Source organism: Lipomyces chichibuensis, assembly GCF_038497645.1.
Source record: "Lipomyces chichibuensis strain CBS 12929 unplaced genomic scaffold V1513scaffold_12, whole genome shotgun sequence".
Classification (NCBI taxonomy): domain Eukaryota; kingdom Fungi; phylum Ascomycota; class Lipomycetes; order Lipomycetales; family Lipomycetaceae; genus Lipomyces; species Lipomyces chichibuensis.
The window spans coordinates 20893-39212 of NW_027117464.1; the positions used below are offsets into that span (position 1 = coordinate 20893).

Here is an 18320-nt window from a genome sequence, read left to right on the forward strand (position 1 = left end):
AGGGTTATCAGGTTCCGGGAAAAGAACGTTTGGTCTGCAAACTTCAGAAGAGCCTTTATGGGCTCAAACAAGCACCGCGTTGTTGGAATCATGCAATACATCATTTTCTGATCAGCATTGGATTCACGCAAACAATCACCGAATACGGCATATACACTAAGGAGTCAGCGAATGACCGACAATACATTGGTCTGTATGTGGATGATATAGTGATTCTCGGAAAGGACAGCACTACGATTTCATATTACGTATTTCATATAATGTCATATTCATATATCATAACTCATCTGCGGACCTTGCACGCCCCAATAGCATAAAACCTTGCAGCGCCTACTTTACCACATGTATATACACTAGCTAACCCATTACGTATCAAATGCAATTTAAACGTCTGCAGAATTCCAGTGCTTCCTGCACGTTACTAACACTCAGTAACAATTGCCATTATCGGGCATTCATAGTTGTCACGTTCAGGAGCACCCGGACTCAAAGGGGCCTTGGTGACAAACTCCCCTGGGCCAGAGATACCCCATTCAATCTCGAGAAGAGCTCTGCTTCCATTCTTTTCGCTGCTTGTGGTCCGCTGAGGATCTCCCCAACCATATCCGTTCCAGGTGGGAAGTCAGTTTCAAAAGATGGTTCTCCAGCTCCTCTGAGATTGGCCAACACTGCTTGACGAAAGTGCCATCGTAGGAGCTCGTCTCGCGCACTTTTCTCATTGTTCGGAGCTCGACAAACAGGGTCAAGTACCCGCCCAGCCACATGGAAAGGATCTCCCCGTGAGAAAGAAATTATCCTGTAATCGTCGTCTGGATTGACTGAAATATAATAGCTGTCGAATTTCTTGTGAATATTAGACAGCATAAGCAATCCGTTCTGACATGAATTGATACCTGTGTCATGCTCGTCCTTTCGATTTGTAATCCAGCGAGAAAACCCATTGCTGATCCACAAAGTTTCACCAGCGATCGGGAATATATGGGCGGCCTCGAAGCCAGACCATTCATCCAAGTCGGCCTCAGAGTTGACAGAGCCAGTTATGACACACTTCTTGTCTCTCTCACGAACGTGCTGTCGAAACCGCTCATCTCTCCCAGTGACTGTACTCGAGGGTACCCTCAAAATGGAATGCTCATCTGTGATGAATATTGTGCCTACTGAGTCTCAGTAACCATCGCATTCTTGTATCATGACAAAGTTAGTACCTCCAGGAGAGTTGGGAATTATATCATAATCGCCTAGTCTGAGAGGATTGTCGGTTGGTGTCAATGCTACTCCTGTACCCCTCAATGATACGCTATATGGATGCGATGCAATGATGAGAATCTGAAGCATAGAAAGAAAGGTTTTCTCCGTCATCGTATCGTTCAGTCTCAGTCCACCGAGCGCTTGAGCGGGTCTGAAAACATTGTAAAAATGGACCTCTCGTCCTCTAGACCTGTCTAGGGGCATGAAGTGCTTCTTTCCTGAATCGTGCAATCATGTCAGTTACTTGCCGCCATAATAATGCTAATTAAATGCAAGATGAAACAATACCTATTAGCTTTCAGGTCTGTTGTAAGCAAGATATCAAACGATGTGATAAGTGAAAGGTATGCTCGTCGAGTATGCTACCAAGTGTCCTACAGGAGCACCTGAATATTTGTTGATCAGATCAAGATTCTAAAATTGTGTGTACAATGCGCGTGAATAAATTTCAATTGATCTTAAAACGTGGAAGAACGCGAATTGATGACATCTTGATTACCCTCGCCCCAATTGGATGCAATGTTGTCGCAGCGTAAATTGGAGATCATGGGTTTGGGTGTTTTTGAGGTTGCTTGTGTATGGGAAAACCATTATGGCATAACCGTCGAGCCAATGGGCTATCAAGTCATATACAGTATTAAAGAGACCTTATTTTTGATTTTACCTGACTTTTCATTCTGAGCCCTCCGCTATAGTGAACGACCAGTATACTCGCCAACAAAGTACAAAGCATAAACCTTGCATTTCTAATTACAGTACTTTAGGTATTATCAAACTAAGTTCTAGGATCGTTCCGAATACGAATATTTGCAGTAATCGACTATTTCCGTATTCGATATTCTTCGCTGGTTATCTATTGTTGTAGGGAGAGAGGGGAGAGCACTTAATTCAAATTCAACTAACCACACTACATGGCTGCTTCGACTGTATTTATCTGACGACGCCAGTGGCCACAGCGCCATCTGCGTGCCGTCAGTCTTCACAATCATTGGCTATTTTACAACAGTTTGTATTTAGACAATGCGCCATTGTATATCAGGCGCGATGTATTGTAGTACCCCGCATTGAAGATTATATGAACCCTTGGATATCTTCAATTGCATTCTTGGACAATTCTGTCGTTACTGCTGAGACCTAACCTTCACCAACATGAAGCTGGTTCTTCTGTCCCTCTTTCTTTCATTTGCGGTGGCCACTACAAGTAGTCCTCCACCACCAGCTTATACAGTCACCTGCACCTTAGGAGGAGAGCCATGCCCCACGGGCTCAATATGTACGCAAACAGAGACCTGCGGTGGACTTTGCCTTGCATCTCAGACTTTTCCCGCTGTTATCCCTTGCACTATGGGGAATAACAAACCTTGCGGATCGGCTTCCACTTGTACTCCTACAATGGTTTGCCCACCTACTCCAACAGAGTGTCTTGGACAATGTATTGCCACTGCTCCCCCAACTGCTCAACCTCCGCCACCTTCAGTTGCTTGCATCGTCAGTGGGGACCCCTGCCCACAGGGCTCATTCTGCTCACAGACAATGGTCTGTGGAGGTCTGTGCATCCCAACGCCTACGCCTATCCCTTGACGGCATTGTCCGCCTGGCTTTAAGTGCGTACGCCAGCATCGCGAAGATCGCTATGGTATTTGCGTCAGAAAGCAACACGAGGATGACTGTGATGACACGGAAGATGATACGAGAGCATGAGGCCAGGGCAACACTAAACAGGAGATTGGGCTTACAAACAAATTGGAAGAACTGACAAAGCCGAGTTTCCCGTATTGTTGAATTGGGGCCATCAACAGCGAGAGTAACCGAAGGCATTTCTTGTTCTATTGAATAGTATAATGATATTGTCTAATTTTGCAGTTGGATTTCTTCACTACGCCAAAGCACACAGCTGATACTGTCTGTAACACGTCAACATGTTCTACAACCGAGTCATCGGATTATTCTGTAATTAGGTGCGAGCTTCGGACAAGGCGTAGTGTTTCCGCATGAGACACAAGTTTCTTTTGTATTAAATTGCATCATAATCAAGGTGTAGACAGTCGTAGTGATATGTCTACGTCATAGTACTCAACGCCTGCGAGCGTGAACTGATGAGCGAGACTTCCGATAAGCTAGTGCGAGGTAAAGCTGTAATTATTATGAAGGGCATCAGACCCGGTGCCGAGCCGCAGCCACATATAAGAACGTTGAGGATTGAATGCCATCGGGCCTCGTACCAGTCGTACCCTTATATGCACCGACCAAACTTAATTTCTAACCTAAAGGAAACCCAGTCGCGTTAATTTGAACGCGTCCTTCCTTCTCGGTCTGTAAACTAACTCGCCTGAATTTAACGCGTCCTCATTCACAAAGATAGCTGTCCATAATGCCGCCTACAGTTGGAGATCTGTTCCCTGATATTAATACTTTCAAGCATGCGATGAGGTCCAGTGCTATTGAAGAAGGATATCAATTCGTCACCATCAAATCCGACCCTACACGCGTCCGGTTGAAGTGCAAAGAAAATGATTGCCCTTGGAGTTTGCATGCCAGTCGCGTAAAGGATAGCACTTTGTTCAAAGTTACTGCAACTAATAATGTCCATAGTTGTGCTCAAGTCGTGCAGAAAAACAGGCACACCAGGGTTTCAACGTACAGCGAATATATTGTCATACCTGCGAATCTGGATGAGCTTCTAAAACAAATTATTAACGTTAATTTGTAGAATAATGTTGGTTAACTTGGTTTAGCGCTAACTTAAATGAAGGATTATGTGGTGTAAATGTCTAGTCGTTGGGGTATAAATTGGCAGGTACGAGTGGTACGAGACCCGATAATATGATATTACCAAACTTTTCAGTGGCATTTTTGATATTATTATCCCTTGAAAATATTCTAAAATATATCGTTACTTGCTTCCTACAACATATGGTTTACGACTCCGAAACGACCTGAAATCTTTCAGCAATGACTATATTATGTTGAAATGGAACAGCTACCCTTGACTAATGTCGGTCACCCTGCACGTCATTCATTGCCCATTCACCTGGACTACCTGGCCCACTTTTCAGTATTGTGTGTGTTCACCGAGCCTGGTTTTCACATCCCTGTTCACACTAAGTATCCGTTTTATTCCTGCCTGCCCCGTACTCAATGCCTTCCAGGACCCAAGGGTAGATATCCTGCTAAAGTCAGTAGTGATCATCGATGGAATGGGTTTACTCACCTTGTAACCTTGGACACCAAACCACGTATCGAGATGGCCGTAATTAGATCGATCGTTATAGTGGTGCGTTAAAGCCGATCTCAAACCCTAACCACTAGTGTCCCCTACACTCCCCTACCAGTTTACTATGGTGCAGCAATGCCTGATAAATTTCTGGTTGAAAACTCTATTAGTATGATGTTACCCCTGAATTCCCCTACTCCCCTACACGCTGCAGCCCCATGCAGCAAATGTTATATGTACAGGTTGTCTTGTTGTAGAGGCCCAAGAAGACCTGGCCTCTTTGATGGCAGTATAAATTTCTAACTTCGTGGACGGAATTGACGTGCTTCCAGGATTCGATTTCTGTCATCCTGGCCGGTGAGCCGTATGTCAAGTGCATCAGCAAGAATAGGGTTCTCAAAACTAACAGGGGAGTGGCCCGAGTGTGCTGCACAATGAAAGTTAAATCTAGTCGGCCGAACTTCAGTTTTCAACGCAAATTAATCAAATCTATTGACATACTTGCATTTTCTCGACATTTTTTACAACTCTTTACAGATTTACCACCATTGCCGACAAACATTTGTTGGAGTTCTTGAAACGTCTCGCAACACACCAAAGTGCGGCAAGATGCACATTTCTGACAGTACTGTGATCCTCGTAGAAAAAAAGCTTGGGATGATTCCATATTCGCGATAAGTCAGGAAGCACAAACAGAATTGCTTGTCGTGTGAGAGAGAAAAATGAGTGAAGGAAGTTTGAATACGGTAAACAAACGCGCGTTGGAGAGACGCGAACGATGTAAACAATGAGGGCAAGGGGACTCCAAGAATGTTAGGGCAAGGGGACTTGAGAAATGTAAGGAGGGGAAGGTTTCCACTAGAACTATTATGGAATAAACGCAAACCTACTTTGGTTACTACGAACGACGGGAGGTAGTACCGTTAGGGTACGGGTTCAGCAATTTTCCTTAAAGTTTTGACACCAAAACTAGGAAGAATAGTCGTTACAGGTCAGTCACATGCGAGCGGTGCAATGCAAGTGAGCGATATTTTCCCCCAACGCCAAAGTTGGAGGATAAGAAGACATTACTAAGTCGCGAAAATGTAGATGCAAAATGTATTGCAAGGATCCAAAAGAAATATTTTCAGGATCATTGTTATGTCCGTCCATTTGCGGCAACATTCTCCAACTGGCATTCTGGCGTGGTTAAAGCGCCAAGGTATTGAGATGATAAGCTGCTGACAAGAACTGTTCAGATTTATAGTTTGTTGGACATGCTTGGCTATCGGCATCAAGTTGTGGTGGCTTATTTAAGGGATTGATGACGCCTGCCATTTGTCTGCACCGAACACCACACACGCAAAAGCTTTAATATCGCATATAGTATATAGGGATTTATTTGCCAGGTAGGTCATACTAAATGGCCGAGTGAAGCTGATTAATCATATAACTGTTCTAGTGTTTTCACCACAATGGGTGGTAGCAAATTCTCTGATGTCAGCAAGCGTTTCGCGCTGATTTTAGTCACTGCGTTATCATTCATAATGTCCGTTACATGTGCAAATAATACAACAAACAAATGGATTTTGAGTGAATCTGAGCAAATGGCAGAATTTATGGACTGTCTGGAATTGTCTGGTAACAGATACAAGTACAGTTTAACAGATCCACAGAACTTATTCTTTTGTCAAGAAAACGGCGATGGGCCAAGCCAAGTATCCCAAGGAAATATGACTTGGATTTCATATTGTATGAGTCACATAGGTGTGAGGTTTGACGTGACGTTTGAGACATGTAATGAGGAGGAATTATCAATAGCAACATACGTTCCAAGGAGAGATCTCACTGCTTGGGCCAACAGAGTTGGATATCCAGTCAGGGCAGCATATCGGACAATACCAGCAGTGTTAACTACACTATAGCAAATAGGCTACAGAAACGCATGGGTCCGCTTTTGTTCAGCACAATCCCGGAATAGTCCAGTCGAGTTGCCGTAGTTAGCTGAAAATTATAATCTTGGCTTTGTTTTTATATATCGTAAACGCAGGATACTGAATTTTGGAGTTGTTGCTCACTTATGGTCTGAATCCAGAAATCTGGAAAACTACAAAGCTGGCCCTCGCACAAAAACTCGGCTTCAACAGCTCTTACCAACATAGGGTCAGTATCTTTGAACAGTCCGTCATTGTTCTTCGCATCTTGGAAGAACTCTTCTAGCTCATAATACAAGGCTATCGACAGACTCAGCTGAGGTCTAGCCTTCGAGACCAACCGCGTAAACTCGTCAAATTTGGCGAGTATATTCTTTAATTGTCGAAGTTAATTCCAATCTTTCACTGTGAACGACGGGAGACCAATGGCTTCAACTAAAATGAAGCGCTCGATCTGTTTGCATTATTCGAGACTTTCTTTCAACATTTGGTATGTTGAGTTCCACCGTGTGTTGACATCGTATTGAATTATTTTATCAGGAAGCTCCAACACCTGGCATAGCTTCTTCCATCGGCTGCGTTCGGTCTATCCAAAGGACAATTATGCGCAATCTAGCCAAAGGAGACAGGTCAGGATCAAGGTCCTTGTTGTCTCTGAGATCATCGCAGACCCGATTCGCGCTTTGGATATCTCTCAGGATGTCGCCTACTATCAGATTGAGTACATGCGCGATGCATCTAATGTAGCTCGATAGTCCCTCGAACCGCATTACACGTCGCTCATTATTGGCAGATGGATCCTCAGCAGTGGAGAATTTTGCTAGCAGGTTTTCGTATAATTCGGAAATCATAACCTTCGTTGTTTGACGCGTTGTCTCTCGTTATTGTTAGCAGTTTGGTGTCGAGTTTAAGCTCCTCCAGAAGGTCGCCAACAACGATTGCCATGTTCTCGCCGCTATGATCTAGCTCTTTGAACTCCAGAACGTGTTCCTTATAAACGAATTCCGGGTAGCAATGCGTTGCTCCTGTAGTCACCCCAACAAGAGAGGTTCCGGCTAGATCAAGACATCAAGTTGTTTCTTTAGAGCTCTACAAGGTTCACAATCTACAGTCCTGATGGCAAGTACATATTTTTCTTTAGTGTTCCATTCGCATATGTACAGGGGCCGGTCTTGTAGCATTTAAGGGAAGGATCTCTTCTGTCGGCAATTCCCTTGCACATTCTTCAACAGAAATAACTAAAAGTCCGCCGAACGTAAAGGCTTGGCTACTGTGTATTTTACATCTTGTAGCTTTTCACAACGGCGAAGGCACCCACCCGTAGTGTACAAAGCTTATTTGCGCAATGCGCTCCGCACAACTATGAGACGACATTCTACTGCCGTATCTCCGCCTTACCGTTAATGAGCAAATCTAAAGTCCAAGCGCTTGTTACCCTTGTCAGTCGTAGTAAAGAGATACTGACGTCTCTCCTCCTCTGTAAAAGCGTTCCATATTCGCTCACGCCGTTTGTTTCGAGTGACGTAATATAACTTCACCCCTGCATAGATCACCAAATTCATAACGATGATACCCAGAATGTCGGAATTGCCTCTATGGTATAGTGGCTTGTCGTCCGCTCGGTAGATATACGATGAAATGATACCGCTGAGTTGGCAGAACATGTTGTACATTGCTGCCGATAACGTGCGTGTACGGACCGTGTTAGAGTTTCGCGAAGTCCAACCAACTTGGATCGCATGAGCTAGAAACTGTTACAAATTGTCGAAGTATGAGATACAACAATATTAACATACTCGATGGAGAAGCCAAAAATAATGAAACGATGGAGTATCTGACCCATCTATTCGTCGACTGTGAGAATATTCGAAGTGGAATCATAAACCCTAGATGCATCAATTGGGCCAGTATTCCCATATACGAGCACTGATTAGTTATCTGCCAAAAGGTATGTGATAGCAAGCAACGTCACCAACGACAACAACTGTTGTGGCAGGACGAGCAAAGTTGTCTGGAGAGTTGTGAATCCCAACCCACGAAAAGTCAAGGTCAAATATGTTCCGACCGGAGAACTCGGCATACCGAACACAAGACCAATGAGATATATGGGCCAAAGGTCGAAGTCGCAAAGTGAATCCCAAAGCATTCGAAAATTAAGGGCTTGTCGGTTGTGCATATCTCCCTTATTTGGGTCATCACGTAGAACCCTGTTGACGAGAATCTTCTCCTCACGCTCGGTGAACCATCCGTCCTTGCCGCGAAACCACGAGGCCGTCTTCGTAGGCGATGGTGGCATGAGCAGCGCCGAAATAAGGCCAACCACCAGCGTAATGCCGCCTTCAATTAAGAACAGCCAGCGCCACCCTTCCTTGCCGTGAACTCCTCGCATATGCAGAATGCCAAACTCCATAAAAGCAGCGCAAATATCGGACAACGTCAAAGCTGCCCAGAAGTATGCAAGACGGACAGGAAGCTCTATAGACGTGTAGAAGTAGGAGAGATAAAGGCACACATCTGCGATAAATCCACCTTCTAAAGCACCGAGGAGAGCGCGAGTAATGTAGAATCCAGCCTTCGACTGAAGTCCATACTGACTCATCGCAACTGCGCTCCAAAGAATCATTTGGATAGGAATCCAACGATCGGGACCAAGCTTTTTGCTAATCAGTTGAGACGGAACTTCCGAAACCAAGAACACGGCCTTGAAAATCGAATTTCCATTATTGAAGACTTTAAACACATTAATATCGCCATCCCGGGTCGCGTAAATCTAAATAGCTTACCGTTGGTACTGAAACCCAGGTCAGTGAGCATGTTATCTGCAACGGCCTGCGAAATATTTCCCCGATCAAGCTGCAGTGCCATAAACATGAATGACACCCAAACCATGATCCGAAGGTCGATTTTGCGCACTAGCTTTATCTCTTCTCTCCAGGTCCATCGTTCGCGCGGATCAACACGATGCAGATTCTCATACTTTTCCGTAGGTTGGTGAAGTCTAGCTTTTTCGGGATCATCAAACACAGATGCCTGAGTAGCAATGCCATCAAGGTCTATATTATCCGGTCCATTGACTTGCCAAAAGTAATACTTCTTTGGCGGATGAGCTGCCAATGGGGGCCAGTCGTCAGGGATGTTCAACTTCCCAGCAATAGCACCATAAACGCTTTCGTCCTCGCCGTCAGAAGACACTTCATCAGTTTTCTCAGAAATTTGTGCGCTCTTCTCCTCCTCGGTGCGGCGATCGAAGTTTTTTCGTCGTTGGTGGACATGACTGGTCTATGTATTTCGACGATTCCCAACTATGTGAGTTAACAACAACAGGATCCAAAACTAAAACAAGGACAAGACCTTAGAGCTTGTATTTGTAGCTTGGCGACTGTATGATATCGCCATTGGGTCAACAGCTTTTTCAGGCAGTTCCAGATGCTTGACTTAAGGAGTGATTGCGCCATACTAGCGTCAATGTTCCCATCAAATTGACAGCAAGAACCACAGCATAGCAGGATGACTAAGAGGATCGTATTCAGAGACCAACTCGTCGTTTGAGTCTTGCAGATTCCTGCAGCACAGTGCGATTCAGTAGCATCGGTTGCCCATCCAATCATGCAGTCCATTGTTAGACTCCGCCAATCACTTGGTAAGAGGGCGGAACTGGGCGACAAGCAATGTCGCAATACTAAATGGATGTCGCGATATCTGCAATTAACCTTAAAAGTTTATATGTAAACTGGGGTTGATAAAGTTTCAGTTCCTGCAAACCTTGATTGGCTCGTTCTTATTGTAGGACTATCGCAACCTTGAGGAAACAACACGAATTTTGTCAGTACACATCTATTCCAAGGCGGAAATCTGTCACCGATACCTATGGCTATACATGTTCTGTTGCAGCATCAAAGCTCTATAAGTTTGTAGCAGCAGAGTGTTTGATGATTCTCAATATACATTTATAATTATCTTTGATATTGTCGAGGACATCCACTAGTGTAATGATGTGGTGCCATCGCAATGATCAATGAGTGATACTGAGCTCATCCGACGCTACAACTGTTGCATCAGCAAAGAAGGAACTAGCATATGGCCGGCAGAAGTGCAATCGGTAGAAACGTTCAAAATTTGCAAAGCCTGATAAGGTGGTTTTCTATCTATGCTGGGCAATCGTCCACCGGCAGAGGTTTAAATACATTAATAACTTAGGCCCTGACAAAAATGGGAAGCGTGATCACTGGCACCGTGAACAGACGGGCGGATAGTGACAATAGGAGCAATTCCACGCCGCGCACATCTTCCCATTGCCCAGTGAAATTATTTAGTTCAGAGGGGGTGGTCTCGTGAACCACGAACAGAATAGGAGAGTCTGACACAGGGATTACTTATGCCAAGATGGCCTGCTTATGTAGTTGGTTTCTCTATCAACCCAGACGATGGTTATAAGATGACTGTTTCAATGAAAATAACAGGGTAGACTTGAGAATACTTGACTCTTTGTCGAGATCCAAGTAACTATCGCAGTGCAAGAGATGAACTGCTAAAGTAGCAGGTTCGTCAAGCTTGTTGCTCAATGAGCAGGACTGGAGCACAAGCTTTGAGACGGCGAAGCGGATGGACGGCCGGCCGATCATTTTCCTTCCTCGCCGGCGCAAACTAGTCTCAAAATTCTATACGACTATCTTGATTCAGCTTCGCATTTCGTGGTTTACATAGAGAACTAGTGATTCAAACTCGGGATGCACTGAGCCACAGAGAATGAAAGTGGTTTGATCCAATGGAGCATCGTCGTAGTCAAGGTGTCGCCGCGTAGGGCTCGCAAGGAATCGCTGGCGACACTGGACATGAAAATGACGAATGTCTCGGGCTCCAGACTCAAGCAGTCTAAACTTATTTAAGCGGACATGCAGTCCAACAGGTACATGCATGACAGTCTGGGCCGCGATATCAGACCTACCTCTATCAGTCGGTATTTCGTTTTCCTAGTCGTCATCTTTTGATGGGTTTGTCCTTTCTCCTGCATTGATGGGTTCGCGCAAGGAGTCGGGCTCCGCTTAGAAATTCCGAAATTGCTATGGCCCACGCGGACTTCTCCGGCTTCGTGGTCGTCTGGTGGCCAGAGATACAGTTGGATAAGCTGCTCTAGAAAAAGATCTGAAGATCTCTCGCATCGCAGCCATGCGTCACCGTATTCCGCGCGCGGTTGGGTGAGGTAGCCGAAGATTGAGGACGAGCCATATAGAAGCTGTGCGTGAAGTAGCAAAGTGTAATGGTCCTGACACAGCGCGATATGAAGGGGGACGAAAGAAACAAACATGTATGAACAATGATTACTTGGAAAAGGAAATGGGTTGAGGGTAAGTAGATAATGCCTTACAGCTAGGGCTTGGACCCGGCCGATTGCACAATCCGGTCCCGACCGAGACGAGGTCTGCATGCAAAGTAAGGCACGGGGCGCCAGTGCTATCCTTGGATTCACAGCGCGGTTAATTGGCATTGCACCATTGTATATAGTAGCTGGTGGCCATCCTCGATGGCGACAGTATCTGACAATGTCGGAAGTCAACGATTCTTCGTCATGCCTGCGTCAGACAATAGTTGTCTTTTCAGGTTTAATGTGTGCAATCGCATTTTGGGAATGTACCAATAAGAACGCTGAGGACCGGCGGGCAGTTGTAGCAATACAACACAACACCTCGAGATACTGCGGTGAATGGGGTTCAGCAAAACTAGTTTAGCGGCTCAAGTGAGAAGGCTTCTCAAAGTTGATACGCAGTACTGTAATCTTCTAGTCACTGTTAGCGGCCCGATTGAGGGGGCTGGATTTTCATCTAACCTAACCCCAGAGAGATTTAGCGCAATGAGGTGGCGTTGTTTTGGGTTCCGGGCTCAAATTTACGTACTATGTTTTCACCGCTGACTCGGTGCGGTCAATACAAGGTTCATGTCAGCTTGAACAAGATGATTCAATCTTCGTCGTCGTCTTGTCACAATATAATCAATATCACGGACAATTAGAGTGGGTTGTGCGATAATACTTTTCTCCTCTCCAGCACCTCCAAAATGCAGGGCAGCTTAATTACTAATTGATTTGGTACGGTCCTCTCCTTACAACTGACTATAGCAATTTACGCCATTGCAATGCCACAAGAGTCTGTTTCGAGAAAAGGCCACGCACACAAATATCACTCATCGTCATCGCAATCAACATGCTAAGACTCCTGCACTCGTGCCTGACACCGCGATGGATTGTGTCGGCCACAGTCGCCATTATCGGCCTGCTCAGTGTTGGCCTTATGGCCCTGCTCTTGCAGGACAACTCCTACATCAAGTCCGCGTACGTCTCCCTAACCACAGTTCCAGTGCAGTCCGAAGCTTCCCTGGTCCCGGTAATCCACGATGGCGACAAATTTACAGCTACTTCCGGCGGCGAGCCCAAGCTCGAGAAAGCGACCTTTGTGATGCTTGTCCGTAATTCTGAAGTCCACGACGCGCGATCATCTATCCGTTACGTGGAGGACAGGTTCAACAAGAACTTTCACTACCCCTGGCTCTTCATCAACGATGAGCCCTTTTCCTCCAATTTTGTCAAAATGACTCGCAACCTCGTGTCGGGCAACGCAACCTACGGCGTAGTCCCGAAAGAGGCATGGTCAATGCCAAACTGGATTGACCGTCAGAAAGCAGAAGAATGCATGAAAACTATGGAAAGTCACAAAATTCCTTACGGTGGAATGGAAAGTTACAGGCACATGTGTCGCTTCTTCTCCGGCTTCTTCTACAGACACGAACTGCTCGCCGACTATGACTACTACTGGCGAGTCGAACCCAACACTCAACTTTACTGCGATATCACATATGACCCCTTTACATTTATGCGCGAAAAAAACAAGACCTACGGCTTCACCATCACTCTCCACGAACACGAGTCAACAATCGAAACCCTCTGGCCGACCGTCCAAAACTTCTCCCGTGCTCACCCGGAACATATTCACCCGAACAACGCACTTGATTTCATCGTCGACGACCAAAAAAATATCACCGAGGGCAGCTACAATTTATGTCATTTCTGGTCAAATTTCGAGATTGCGTCCTTGAAGTTCTTCAGATCGCAGGCTTACGGAGATTTCTTCGACGCACTTGACCGGTCCGGCGGATTTTTTTACGAAAGATGGGGCGATGCGCCTGTGCATTCCATCGCTGCCGCGTTACTGGTGGACAAGGCAGAGCTCCACTGGTTCTATGATGTCGGATACCGCCATCAAGATTACATGCATTGTCCTGAACCATTGGCAGAGTTCCATGATTCAGGCAAGTGTTACTGTAATCCTGATAATAATGTCGACAGTTCATCGCACTCCTGCACGAAAGAGTACAGGCGTATGCGTGGAGACTCGGGCGAACAATGACTGGCATCTGCAAACCCCGATCGAATCGGCGGCTACAAACTACGCAACAGGCTATTTCTAATTCTGGAAACATGCGCGACAAAAGTACTAAGGATAGAAGATGTTAGGGAACGTCAACGAGTTTTGAATATTTTGGCAGACGTCTGGCGTCTTGGCTCTCAGCTAGAATTATAGAATGATTGTTTGCTTGGGATCATTTATTGTCTTCGCTTCGAGTTATACAATGAAATGAACATTCAATTGACAAGCAGGAATAGAGTCACCTTTGCGATAGATACCAAAATTCCTTTTTTTGTTGGATTGGAAGCACTTGCCGACAAATTCGGGGATTTATTTTCCCGAAGAATTTTTCCAATCAATAGAATACATTTTCTCCGCTCATCCTTCGTCGAGTAGTCCCTCTAAACCCTGGTCCTCCGTCAGTGCAGTTAGTGCAGTTAAGTTAAGTTGGTGCTCAAGGTGTTCTCAAGATTTGAGCTTTCTGTCATCTCAGACCTCACACTAGACTTTTTGTCAGAGCCCGCTCTAGGGCTCGGGACCGAAGACGAGACGAAGCCAAGATCTGAAATGACGGCCCGGTCCGGTCCGGCCGAGCGCTTAAAATCGGTCCCGTCTGGAATCGCCGACGACCGCTTATGGGAACTAAGTTACTTAGGAATGTTAGGCAACACACCACGTTAATGAGCAAATGAGGATCTAGCTGATTGGTGGACCATTACTACGTCTCTGCGTCACATATAATCAGGTTTGATTATATCTAGTACATGGGGGATATTGGTCTACCGTGCATTATATCTAATTTATGATTCATCAAGCGACCATTCTGCAGTGATTCAACAGTTCTAGGTACGGAAAGGTACGGTTAAGAGCTTTGCCAAGTCTCCCCACATTCTGAAGCTCCAGAGACAGTTGCTATGGGAATGACCGATACCTTTGGACATGGGGGCCTGGTGGCTATAATCTAGAAACCCTGTTTAAAGTGTAGAGAAGAATAAACACATAATTATCAGATGAGTATCTAACCAAATTACTAGGGGATATCAAAATGCTCCGAAGGGTGTCAAGATATGCTTGAGGCGCGTTCTAGTAATTCTCTTTATTTTACAGCATAATTTTCAAGCTCAAGCAAATATCGATTAAAAGTGCGGGGACTTAAGCTTCCTCCTGTTTTGTTATAGCACAGTTTTCCATGCAGAATCAATTCCAGAAGTATCGATTGCCAAACAATCAGCAAAAACCACATATTTTAGTAGAGGAATCTGTATCGCCGTTGGAATATATCTAATGTTCTGAATGTAGGTGAGTTTTTGTTCATTGCACGGCGCAGCATATAAACTCCTTCAGGTATAAACTTACCAACACAGAACAACCTCAGTAATGAGAAGAGGGTTTCTATTGGCCCTTCCGTGCCTATTACCCCATAAGAACCCATATTCACTGTCCCAAAAAGCTGTTAAGGTCTTATGACTTCCATATCTATCCTTAGACATAGATAATTGCAAGACTGGAGGAATCCAAAGAGTCTAGTAGAGGTTATCCAGTCTGACCGTAAAGACCAGAAGATTTTATGATCAACGAACTAGCTACGGATCAGCTGCCGCGCTTCAATAAATCCAGATGGATGACAGTTGGAAGTTGTCCTGACTCAATGCTGGTAATGTATTCATCAAATAACGGACTCGAGTTTAGCATCGGGAACGACCCGGCGCATCCCGTATGAGGTCGTCGATGTCAGTTGAGACGGTCCAGTCTGAAATCGCGGCTAGCGTAGGCTCGTCAAACCAAGCGGACAGAAGCTGGATGTCCGCGTTCAAATATTCTTCATTAAATGTGGGCAACGGAAAGAATGAATTAGCTGTGTTAGTATATGGACCGCCAACATCTTCGTTTTCTCGCACTGCTCCAGATAAGGATGAGATCGCGTGACAATTATCCTTAGAATTCGCAGCATCGCAGGCTGTGTGGGCAGGCTCATCAGGATTGTTGTGGTGGCTGGACGCATCGCTCCAGGAGTGGGATTTAGATAGCAAGCGAACCACAGCGCCAGATAATTCGTCCAGACTGTCTCTGCTGCGCTTAGCCTCCAGCCAATATTCCCCCATAGCGCTCAAAACGTTTGATGAAGCCTTCAAGTCCGTAATTAGCTCATCAATTCTCGTCTGAGATACTATATCCGGTATAATCCAGGTGCAATATAGTAGTGTCAGCGTGCTGAGAATAAGAGAATGCACTGTAAATCGACTGTAGCAGAGGAGGTCCTGCTTGTATAGTTCACTGATGAGTCGAATACATTGTACTGCGCTGTTATAGCACAATGTTGTTATCTCTTTCGAGGGGCTTCGGATCGCTGGACTTGGACGCAAAAGCAATACCATCATCTCATGGTACCTGATCTGACTTAGCTTTCCGAGCTGAGTGCTGAGTGTACACTGCGGTACGTCCGACACCCACTCGTTCAACCGCCTTACCATATCTTTTTGCCACTGAGAGATGTCTGTAATTTGAGGATACGTGTACGGTGGCGCTTCGTGACAAATGCTGTGTAAAACGTATTTGATTTCGGAGTTTAGCTGTGCAAGCTTAAACAGTTGAATCGAATGAGACATATGCGTCGGTGGTTCGTCTTTTGCTCTTTCATGAATGCTCGGCTCGGTGAGTAAATCGTCGGCAACATCGGATGGCAACTACAATATTACGTTAGCCACGAGTTAGAGATGGACACCAACACAATGAGAGCGGTGGTTGTACCCGAAGTTCACAAGCTTCATCCCTCAGCCCGATTGGTCGCCCCATCATGGTCCCTAGCGTCCGATCCAGAGTGTAGACGGTCCAGAAGACTCTTGTCCGCATCTCGTGCTCGAAATGCGAAATCCGAAAATTTTTGGTCCGTTTGATGTCACGTTGCAGCCCCAGATCGATGGATGTTGCAATACATTGATAGTTGAGATACCAAATGTTTAAGCCGGTGCCGGGGTTATGAATAGCATATACCATCAGTAAAAGTAGACACTGAAGACCATTCAGAGAGCTCTCCGCGCAGCAACGACCAAAGGAATCCATCGCATTCAAGAAATATCCTTCCCCTGAGTGACAAATTTTCAACCGCCGCGACAAATCCGAAGTGGCGATTGCGAGGACCATGTTGACTTGGAAAGCAGCGAACGGATCCGGATCGGGGTCCGCGGTACTGTACAAATGTTCAATGAGTTTCAAATAAGAAGGTTGATGCAGAAAAGGGTAACACAGATGAACGGTCTCAAAGTAGTTTGAGGAGAGTTGAATACAGGTATCCAGACTGACTGGCAAAGGGAGCGGGGATCTGGATAGTTCTTTTGCAATTGCAGCGGCCGCGTCGAGAAGCCCATTTCCATCTATATTCGACGACCCCAAAGCTTGTTGCTCCTTTCGGCCAGCGCAAGCGAGAACGAGCTTGGCGAAAAAATAACCGCTGGATGGACCGATGTATCTGGGCTCAGTCGCAGAAGAAAGTGACACTAACCCAATCTCGTGTGCTAGCCTCGGCTCAGACTGATTCTCCGAGATCCTTGAATCTCGCTGATGAGATTCAATCCCGACTCTGTCCTGCTCCGCTATACGTGATCCCGGCGGCGAACTTCGTGACTCAAGCAATACCGGATTCTCTGGCCCTGTTTTGTTGGATGAGCTGGAAATTGGCTCGTCCGCTGTGCTGTCGTCTGGCAGATCTTGAATATCGTCATTTCTCCAAACATGGGGCTCTTGATCCAAATCGATGTCTGGACACCGACTGCGGACAATTGACTCTAGCCAATGAATCCGATTTTGCAAACTTCTAATATAACTGGTTTTGTTGAGCTTAATACATTCAAGGCATCAGGGACGGGGAAACTTACGATCGGTGTACCTCACGTTTGCCGTTATCAACACATTCGACACCAGCCTTCTGGCAACATTGACAAGGCATTCCGCCATTACACTATCCCGGAATTGTTATTAGCGTAATCTCGTTTGAATAGAGCCTACTCACGCGAATTTTCCGCTTCTGGCAGCGCAGACATGCGATGCGACTCCGGACCAATTTCCGTTCCATTGCAGATAAATTTTGCGGAAAACTGCCGCGACTGCGGTTTGGCTCGACCAAAGTGCAGGAGAAACTTCGTGGTCCTTATGGACTGAGGACGGTATTCCAGCCTATCCTCTCAACTTAACGGCGGTCTTGGAGTGGCGATCACGGGACCAGTGCGGCAACTGCAGCGCCGCGCAGTTCTCCGGTTGTGTCCGGTGTCCAATGGACCAGATTCAGACGCTCTGGCTCATTGGCCGGAGCACTACTTTACCGTGACAAACTTCAAGTCGGTAAAGTAATCCCTCATTACAGTGTTATTACTCATTTAGCAATGATTTGAGTTTCATCACGTTTGATCGGCGAGGCGGTTGTCCTCCGTTGGATTATTAGAGACGGGACAATTCCGTCACTTTGTGGCGAACTTTCCTTTCCTGGCAGGCAAATTGGAATAAGTGTGAATTAATATTTAGTTGCTGTTGTCTGCGAAGAATTGGCAAACACTC

General features: G+C 45.7%; 6 protein-coding genes across 6 annotated transcripts; 2 read left to right on the plus strand and 4 right to left on the minus strand.

The window, feature by feature from the left end:
* Nucleotides 1-121: 121 nt before the first annotated feature.
* Nucleotides 122-1775, minus strand: V1513DRAFT_443067 (HNH endonuclease-domain-containing protein). The gene is made up of 2 exons (XM_066897757.1): nt 1206-1775; nt 122-1154 (listed from the first exon to the last, which is right to left on the minus strand). Exons 1-2 carry the CDS (start codon nt 1450-1452, stop codon nt 487-489), a joined length of 915 nt encoding a protein of 304 aa, XP_066753969.1. The 5' UTR covers nt 1453-1775; the 3' UTR covers nt 122-486.
* A 2755-nt stretch (nt 1776-4530) lies between these two features.
* Nucleotides 4531-5186, minus strand: V1513DRAFT_443072 (uncharacterized protein). The gene is made up of 2 exons (XM_066897758.1): nt 4968-5186; nt 4531-4909 (listed from the first exon to the last, which is right to left on the minus strand). Exons 1-2 carry the CDS (start codon nt 4978-4980, stop codon nt 4656-4658), a joined length of 267 nt encoding a protein of 88 aa, XP_066753970.1. The 5' UTR covers nt 4981-5186; the 3' UTR covers nt 4531-4655.
* Nucleotides 5187-5767: 581 nt separating this feature from the next.
* Nucleotides 5768-6611, plus strand: V1513DRAFT_39187 (uncharacterized protein). The gene is made up of 2 exons (XM_066895287.1): nt 5768-5850; nt 5904-6611. Exon 2 carries the CDS (start codon nt 5917-5919, stop codon nt 6364-6366), a length of 450 nt encoding a protein of 149 aa, XP_066753971.1. The 5' UTR covers nt 5768-5850; nt 5904-5916; the 3' UTR covers nt 6367-6611.
* A 1164-nt stretch (nt 6612-7775) lies between these two features.
* Nucleotides 7776-9992, minus strand: V1513DRAFT_458102 (major facilitator superfamily domain-containing protein; the record flags this gene model as incomplete). Its single annotated transcript, XM_066899672.1, has 5 exons — nt 7776-8119; nt 8172-8313; nt 8348-9105; nt 9159-9649; nt 9727-9992. 5 exons carry the CDS (start codon nt 9990-9992, stop codon nt 7776-7778), a joined length of 2001 nt encoding a protein of 666 aa, XP_066753972.1.
* Nucleotides 9993-12398: 2406 nt separating this feature from the next.
* V1513DRAFT_39230 (nucleotide-diphospho-sugar transferase) lies at nt 12399-13886 on the plus strand. Its single transcript, XM_066895288.1, has 2 exons — nt 12399-12428; nt 12488-13886. Exon 2 carries the CDS (start codon nt 12573-12575, stop codon nt 13770-13772), a length of 1200 nt encoding a protein of 399 aa, XP_066753973.1. The 5' UTR covers nt 12399-12428; nt 12488-12572; the 3' UTR covers nt 13773-13886.
* A 1473-nt stretch (nt 13887-15359) lies between these two features.
* V1513DRAFT_39320 (putative Zn(II)2Cys6 transcription factor) lies at nt 15360-18289 on the minus strand. Its single transcript, XM_066895309.1, has 4 exons — nt 17779-18289; nt 17645-17727; nt 16521-17583; nt 15360-16456 (listed from the first exon to the last, which is right to left on the minus strand). Exons 1-4 carry the CDS (start codon nt 17839-17841, stop codon nt 15458-15460), a joined length of 2208 nt encoding a protein of 735 aa, XP_066753974.1. The 5' UTR covers nt 17842-18289; the 3' UTR covers nt 15360-15457.
* Between the last annotated feature and the right edge of the window lie 31 nt (nt 18290-18320).

Excerpts from the sequence above, each read along its gene's own strand:
- V1513DRAFT_443067 (XM_066897757.1), bottom strand. The coding sequence starts at position 1,452 with ATGCCCCTAGACAGGTCTAGAGGACGAGAGGTCCATTTTTACAATGTT. Across the intron at positions 1,155-1,205 it reads AATTCCCAACTCTCCTGGAG|GCACAATATTCATCACAGAT; the intron begins GTACTAACTTTG and ends GAGACTCAGTAG.
- V1513DRAFT_39187 (XM_066895287.1), top strand. The coding sequence starts at position 5,917 with ATGGGTGGTAGCAAATTCTCTGATGTCAGCAAGCGTTTCGCGCTGATT.
- V1513DRAFT_39230 (XM_066895288.1), top strand. The coding sequence starts at position 12,573 with ATGCTAAGACTCCTGCACTCGTGCCTGACACCGCGATGGATTGTGTCG.
- V1513DRAFT_39320 (XM_066895309.1), bottom strand. The coding sequence starts at position 17,841 with ATGGAACGGAAATTGGTCCGGAGTCGCATCGCATGTCTGCGCTGCCAG. Across the intron at positions 17,728-17,778 it reads GCCAGAAGCGGAAAATTCGC|TGTAATGGCGGAATGCCTTG; the intron begins GTGAGTAGGCTC and ends ATTCCGGGATAG. Across the intron at positions 16,457-16,520 it reads ATGAAGCTTGTGAACTTCGG|TTGCCATCCGATGTTGCCGA; the intron begins GTACAACCACCG and ends GTAATATTGTAG.